The sequence below is a fragment of the Oryzias melastigma genome, linkage group LG18 (assembly GCF_002922805.2).
Source record: "Oryzias melastigma strain HK-1 linkage group LG18, ASM292280v2, whole genome shotgun sequence".
NCBI classification, from domain to species: domain Eukaryota; kingdom Metazoa; phylum Chordata; class Actinopteri; order Beloniformes; family Adrianichthyidae; genus Oryzias; species Oryzias melastigma.
The window spans coordinates 541,815-550,130 of record NC_050529.1 but is presented as its reverse complement, the minus strand read 5'-3'; the positions used below and the strand labels follow the sequence as shown (position 1 = coordinate 550,130).

The window sequence follows — 8,316 nt, the reverse complement described above, 5'->3', positions numbered from 1 at the left end:
GACCCCTTTGGCTTGCCGTAACTGGTGTTCACGCGTGGAGCAGTGTTAATTTCGTTGACGAAAAATTTTCGTCATCGTCTTCGTCAACGACATTATTTACCCAACGAAAACGAAACGAAAACGAAACAAAAACTCCCGCCCAGACACGAAAACTTTAACTAAATTGACAGACTTTTTTCATCAACGAATAAAAACGAAACTAAAGTCCTGATCGAAGACGATATCCAATCATAGTGACTGCTGGTGGAGGAGGGCGGGAGCCAATGCAGAGCGATCCAATCAGAACACAGAGTCCTGAAGCCCGCCCGGGAAGATGCTAATTCAATGAATTGTGTCTGTGATATAGGTGAAAAATGTCTAATCGAGGTAGAAAAAGAAAAGTACATATATGGACACATTTTACATTTAACACGACCTTCAACAAGACGTTGTGTGGAGCGACCATCACAGGCAAAAACACAAGAAAACCTGAAGCGACGTTTGCAGACAAGCCAGCCTGAAATCCAGCAAAGGTAAACGTACAAACACGATTATTTCCAGCGTTCTGGGCTGAATCCGAATTCCTCCCCGACCCTTCAAACTGTTGTGGCATTTTAAAGAGTTGGATTATCTGACATAGTTGTTTTAAGGGGTTACTCTCGCCAAGCTAACTAGCACCGGTACTGCGCGGTGGAGAAGCGCTTTTCTTCACGCGGGTGAAGCTCTGAAGCTCAGAGGTTTACATTTAAATGTAAGTCTGGCTTTAATGTTTTAGCATGACGTTTGTAAAGTTATAAATCGATGTTGTTGTGTATTTCCGAGTGCTAGCAGCCCCGCTGCTTCTTCAGATCCACAATCAGTCAACGTTTTAATCTCCAACTCCACCACGTCTTACATGACACCAGCGCCCTCTATTGACCGGCGGTGGTATTACAGTACACCACACATGCTGTTCAAGCACATATAACATGCTCACAGGTGTCCTGGACAGCTTACTCCCCAATGAATGTTTTTTTTATGCATTTTTACACTTGACTACCTCCTCAATACAAGTTTTTTTTATGTTCGGACATTTATAACAAGACTGGTGTTACACATATTTACGTGTGACCAGCACAGAATGTGATGGAAATTCATGTTTTGTCCACATGTAATACGTGCAGCCAAGATCCCGTTGCTGCATTACCGGGACGCATTTTAAGTTTGTCCAAGGCTGGATTTCTTTGGTTGGCTGCATGTATTTAAAATTAAACTTAAAGTTAAAGTCCCATTAACTGTCACACTCCTAAATGTGTAAATGTGTTCTCCACATTTGACCCATCCCCTAGTGGAGCCGTGAGCTGCAGAGACAGCAGCACTCAGGAAACATTTGCTTGTTTAACCCTAACCATAACCATAATCCTAACCTTAACCCTTTACTCTGGGTCAGTGTGACTAAGAAAAAAGTCTAGCAGTGGCTGCAGATTTTTTTGAAAATTACGTGTGAATAGACACTTTCTGATTGGAAATGGGATGGAATTATGATTATATGTATAGTATATAAATATATATATTTTTTCTTTTTCTTTTTTTTCTTTTAATGTGTTTTGAGTTGTTGAAGCTGAATTCGCAGAAATGACAAGTTTGGGAAGCAAAAAATGTTTTTTTTACAAATTAGTAAAATCTTTGCATGTTATTCATATGATTATACTTAGTAAATTTAATTAAAATGCATTATCTTTATTCTATATTTTAGTCGACTAAATATCTACTGTAATTTAGTCGACTAAAATTTGACTAAAATAAAGAGAATCAACATGACTAAATTGCGACTAAAACTAAACCCTATTTTAGTCAAAAGACTATGACTAAAACTAAATTAAAATTCTCTGTCAAAATTAACACTGTCTGGAACTGGTTACATCATTTCCCGCAAAGGCTTGTGGGAATTTTTCAACCTTCAATGGAACAAAGATCTCAGTAAAGAAATCAATATTAAATTGATTAATAGTACTCCAGTCTTATTAACATTTAAATCCCTTTTCACATGAAGTGGACTGTTTGATAACCTGTCTCTTCTTCTGCTGTTGAATGATAATAATAATAATAATACATTTTATTTATATAGCGCCTTTCTGGGCACCCCAAGGTCACCTTACAGATAAAAAAAAAACATAGTATACAGCTTAAAAAAAAGAAAAAAAAAAAGACAGTCATAAAACTTAAAAAAGTAGTAAAAATTCAATTAATTAGGGTGGATATGCTAGTCTAAAGAGGTGAGTTTTGAGGTTTTTGGCAAACTGAGGGAGTGAGTCGATGTTCCTTAGATCAGAGGGAAGGGAGTTCCAGAGCTGGGGGGCAGAGCGGCTGAATGCTCTGCCCCCCATGGTGATGAGGCGATAAGGGGGTACAACCAGCTGAAGAGAGGAGGAAGACCTGAGGACCCGGACTGGAGTGGCAACATGGATGAGGTCGCAGATGTATGGAGGGGCGAGGTTGTGAAGGGCTTTGAATGTCAGAATAAGGAGTTTGAAGTTGATCCGTTGAGGTACTGGCAGTCAGTGGAGCTGCTGCAGGACAGGTGGGATGTGAAAAGTGGTGGGGGTTTGTGTTATGATCCGGGCGGCAGAGATTTGGAGCAGTTGAAGTTTGCGTAGAGTTTTGTAGGAGAGTCCAGATAAAAGGGAGTTGCAATAGTCCAGACGGGAGGTGATGAGACTGTGCACTAGAACAGCTGTGGAGTGTGGACTGAGGGAGGGACGGAGACGGCGAATGTTACGGAGATGGAAGTAGGCGGTTCGGGTGATGTTATTGATATGGGCAGTAAATGGGAGAGTGCTGTCAAGGATGACACCCAGACTCTTGACCTGTTGGGAAGGGAGGATGGGGCTGTTATCAAAGGAAATTGAGAAGTTATTGAGCTTTTTTAAGTTGGTCTTGGTTCCTACGATGAGAAGTTCAGTTTTACTACTGTTGAGGACTAACCAGCAGAGGAAAGTGGTTTATAAGCTAGATTCATGTTCAGTGATCCAAAGCATCTTTTCAGAGCGAATGTTTTCCTCTTAATGCTTATTTTTTGTCCAAAAATGAAGATGAAGAGAAACTGTTTCTGATATTAATGAATAAAATAATCTATAAACACGTATTTACTCTGCATTAATCATCCACACGTGAACGACAGAAGGTAGGAAGCAGGTCCTTCTTTAGAAGATTCCTCCTCAGAACCTGGAGGAGGACCAAATACCTCCAACGAGTAAGGCAAGTCCTGAGAAGCCAGCTCAATGGCAAGAACAAGACCCGGGCAATAAACAGTTACGCACTACCAGTCATCAGATGCCCTGCAGGAATAATAAGATGAACAAGGGAAGAGATACAGACCATGGATGTTAAGACTTGAAAGCTCCTCACCATACATGGAGGGTTCCATCCCAAATCCAGCACCCTGAGACTGTATACTGGGAGGAAGGAGGCCAAGGACGAGTGAGCGTGGACGCCACCATCCAGGATGAAACATCGAAGATGCATGAATATGTCGAGCTCAAGGCCCCAACTGACAACGTGCTCAGTGAATGTCTCAGGCAATGGAAAGCAGAAGATGCTGGAGGACAGAGTCTCGTGGGAGGACAAACCCCTGCATGGGATGTACCACCAGACAATAACTGAAGTGGCTGATATCAAGAAGTCCTACCAATGGCTAGAGAGGGCTGGTCTGCAGGACAGAAGCTCTGATCCTGGCAGCACAGGAACAAGCCCTGAACACCAGACCGATAGAGGCTCAGATCTACCAGACAAGACCGAAGGTGTAGGCTGTGCAAAGAGGAAACAATCCAGCACATACCTGCAGGGTGGAAGATGCTGACTGGGAAAGCATACATGGAACGCCACAACCAAGAAGCTAGAATAATATACAGAAACATGTACAGAGTATGGACTGGAAACCACAAAGTCAAAATGGAAACACCTCAGAAGGTTGTGGAGAATGAGAGAGCAAAGATCCTGTGGGACTTCCAGATCCAGACGGACAGGATGGTAATGGAGAACCAACCAGACATTGTAGTGGTGGATAAAGAACAGAGGAAAGCCGTTGTGGTGGATGTGGCAGTACCAAGCCATGGTAACATCAAGAAGAAGGAACATGGAAAACTAGAGAAATACCAGGGACTCAGAGGAACTAGAGAAAGCTTGAAAGGTGAAAGTGACAGTGGTGCCCGTGGTGATTGGAGCACTCTGGGCTGTAACCTCCAAACTGGAGGAGTGGCTACAGCAGATCCTGGAAAGACCTCAGATCCAGATTCCAGTTCAGATCAGGAAAGCAAAGACGTTCATGGATCTATTTATCTGCAGGTGGATGCATCAGAATGGGGCGGAGTAGAGAGCTTGTGGAGAATCTGTTTCAAACTACATTTTTATTCATTTGCAGCAATTTGAATCAAGAAAAACACAGAAATTCAGTTTTGATCTGGACTTAAAAACAGATTTACCTCTCCGCTGTCCTCCTGGATGAAGTACTGATCAGGTGGGCAGTCATCGTTGGTCTGAACCTGGAAGCTGTCGTTGTATGCTGCAGACAGACAGGTGACCACAGACAGATAGATGACCACAGACAGAAAGACAGATAAATGACCGCAGATAGACAGACAGACAGATGACCACAGACAGACAGATGACCACAGACAGACAGATAGATGACCACAGACAGACAGATGACCACAGACAGAAAGACAGATAAATGACCGCAGACAGACAGACAGACAGATGACCACAGACAGACAGATGACCACAGACAGAAAGACAGATAAATGACCGCAGATAGACAGACAGATAGATGAACACGGACAGAAAGACAGATAGATAACCACAGACAGATAGATGACCACAGACAGACAGACAGGTGACCACAGACAGACAGGTAAAAGCAGAATAGTTACAACAGAAGGTTCCTGTCAAAAACTCATTTTTTTTCATATTTATGTTAAGTTGCTGCAATAAATCAGAAATGAATTGAATTTTCTCCTCAGTTCTTCTACAAAGTTCTTACGAGACAGAAAGAGGTCGAGGTTCTGAACGAAGCCATCCCAGCTCTCAGTGTCGGACACCGTGAAGGTGATCTCCAGCTGGTTCCCCTTCGGACGAATCATCATTCCTGAAACCCAGACACCATCATGGTTAACCAATCACAGCCTGACGCTGCTGCAGACTCTGTTTTATCTGGTCAGTCTTGGTCCAGAGGTCTCCTGGTCCTCAGACTCTTAACATCTCACAGTTCTCCTAAAGCTGGAAGTGTTGAGGTTGACCTGCTGAAGACAGAGGTCTCCTGGTCCTCAGACTCTAAACATCTCACAGTTCTCCTAAAGCTGAACGTGTTCTGGATGACCTGCTGCAGACTCTGGTTTATCTGGTCAGTCTTGGTCCAGAGGTCTCCTGGTCCTCAGACTCTTAACATCTCACAGTCCTCTAAAAACTGGAAGTGTAGAGGTTGACCTGCTGAAGACAGAGGTCTCTGGTCCTCAGAGTTCTCCTGGTCCTCAGACTCTAAACATCTCACAGTTCTCCTAAAGCTGGAAGTGTTGAGGTTGACCTGCTGCAGACAGACGTCCTGTTAGACCTCACAGATGAAACCTCTTCCTGTCTTCTTCTCATTGTGGGCTAAGGACACCCCGTCTCTCCAAAGTAACCATTTACATCATTCCTGTGTGTGTTTGACTCTTTGCCTCATCATGTGACCTCAGCCAGCCAATCAGGCTCTGACATGTCATTGATAACCGTGGTCAGCTACAGGACCATCGCTATAGGTAGAAGGTCATGTCTGTATCTCTCATCATTTCTAATGAAGCTCGTTTTCCTAAAACCTTCAGAGGAAAGGAGACCTGGACCAGGTCTGGGACCAGAACCAGGTCTATGGTTGGACTCTGGACCCGGATGACTCCTCCCGTACCTGCCCCTCTCACCTGGAGTGGCCAGCCGGTCCTGCCAGGTGGGCTTGTAGTCGTCCAGTGTGAGCAGCATGATGTACATGGTGAGAGCGAACATGCCGGCCAGGAACAGGTAGAAGATCAGGTAGAAGAGCGTGATCAGGCCTGGGGGGAGAAAGGGCGGGGTTATTCACCTTCTGAGGACATGACAGCCCCTCCCCCTCATGTTCTCCAAATGTCATCTTCATAATCCTCTTGTGTTTGGCTCCGCCTCCAGCAGATGACCTACATTCAGAGGGAGCTGTAATCCCTGCATGACCCCCCCCTCCCCGCCACTCTTTATGGTTATCAGCTGATACAGCAGACAGTCCAGCCCCCTGACTGGTTAGGCCCCTCCTACCTGCAGTTTAACTAGTCCTGCAGGTGTTTACCTGTTTGGTAACCATGGAAACTCTGAGTATTCTGAACAGGATTCAAGGACTCCTGGAATCCTCTACAACAACCAGAACCTCCAAGAACCAGTCATGCTCTGTGAAGACCAGAACCAAGTTCTGCTCAGTCCAGAACCTGCTTCCTTTAAAAAACCTCAAAAGCACCCTCAGTGGTTTGGAGGTTCTCCAGAGGATCTGAGGCTCATGGCAGGAGCATTCTGTGAACTTTAGTTCCTGAACTTCAGACCTGGACCTCAAAGACCATCAAGATCTTCATCCTGAAGATCAGACCAACAAACATAGAACTCCTCTAAAAGAACCAGACCTTCACAAACACAGGGACCGGACAGATTCAGGTCCAATCAAATTATTTCTTTTAATCCAGATTAGAGCAGTGGGTGTGTGTGGTGGGGGGGGGTAACTGACTTTATTCCGATTCACAGCTCTAGAACAGGCAGACCAGTTAGAAGATCCATCACGGTTCTAAAAACAAACACGGGATTCTTTATTTTTAGTAATAACTTTTTTTTCCCCCTCGGTGTGTGAAGTAGAGATTCAGGAGATCTTTCCTTCCTACGGCTGTCAGACTGTACAACCGACAATTCTGATCACGATGTGCAATATCTGTAACTCTGTAACAATATTTATTACCCTTAATTATCGAACCACTTGACCGTGCAATAGCTGTATATACCTGTACTACTGTCAATATTATTATTATTATTACTATTATTCTGTGTATATTCATTGTCTTAGCTCTTTATGATGTATGTTCTATTTTATTTTTATCCTCTCACCTACCTCTGTACCTGCGCTGTTGCATATTGCAATTTCCCCACTGTGGGACAATTAAAGGATTTCTTAATCTTAATCTTAATCTTTAACCTTATTTGATAATCAGGAAAACTAGTAATTGAAAAGCCCCGCCCTAAAAATCTCTTTAGTGGATGTTCTGCAGTCTGACTGGGGAATGAGAACCAACACTTTAATGAAATTTAATGATCTGTTCATTTAACCAGTTAAGATTGTTGAGAACCGAATCTCATTTATGATAACCTGAACCCATCAAACAGGTTTCTGAACCGTGGAAGAGAACCTGAGAAGATCCAAACTCCTTATTGGAAGGATTTGAACCACAACCTTCATGCTGTGAGGGCAAGGTGATATCCTCTACCCCACTGGCCATCCTCAAAGAACCAGAACTTTACTCCAGGAACCAGAACTTTACTCAAGGACCAGAAAATGATTCCAAGATCCAGAACTTTACTCCAAGATCCACGAATTTACTACAAGAACCAAAACTTTACTCCAAGATCCAGAAATTTACTATAAGAACCAAAACTTTACTCTAGGAACCAGAACTTTACTCTGAGAAACATAAATTTACTCCAACTACCAGATCTTTAGTCCAGGAACCAGGAAATTACTCCAAGAACCAGAGCTATACTCCAAGATCAATAAATTTACCACAATAACCAAAACTTTACTCCAGGAATCAGAACTTTACTCTGAAAAACAGAAATTTACTCCATCTACCAGAACTTTAGTCCGGGAACCAGAAATCTTCTCTAGGAACCAGAACTTTACTCCGGGTACAAAAACCACACACAACCCTGAGTTTTATTACAAAAATTTCCTGAAAAACATGAAGGGATGAAAATGAAAAGCTTGAAACTTGAAAATGAGACCAGAAGATGTTGGTGTCCATGAGAGAACATCATGACTAAAGAACCAAACATCTGAGATAATCATCTGACACCAGGGAAGATGGATGGATGATGGATGATGGATCGATGATGGATAAATGGATGATGGATCGATGATGGATCGATGATGGATAGATGATGGATAAATGGATGGATGGATGGATGGATGATGGATGGATGATGGATGGATGAATGGATGGATGATAGATGGATGATGGATGGATGGAGGATGGATGATGGATGGATGGATGATGGATGGATGGAGGATGGATGAATAAATGGAGGGATGTATGGATGGATGACAGATGG

General features: G+C 43.2%; 1 protein-coding gene across 1 annotated transcript in view; it reads right to left on the bottom strand.

The window, feature by feature from the left end:
• Nucleotides 1-8,316, bottom strand: part of LOC112158974 (sodium/potassium-transporting ATPase subunit beta-2) — a 16,728-nt gene that overhangs the window by 7,435 nt on the left and 977 nt on the right. Inside the window, exons 2-4 of the mRNA XM_024292712.2 lie at nt 5,907-6,035; nt 4,997-5,101; nt 4,440-4,519 (exon numbers count right to left, since the gene is read on the bottom strand). Coding sequence (XP_024148480.1) covers nt 4,440-4,519; nt 4,997-5,101; nt 5,907-6,035 — 314 coding nt within the window. The remainder of the gene's footprint in view (nt 1-4,439; nt 4,520-4,996; nt 5,102-5,906; nt 6,036-8,316) is intronic.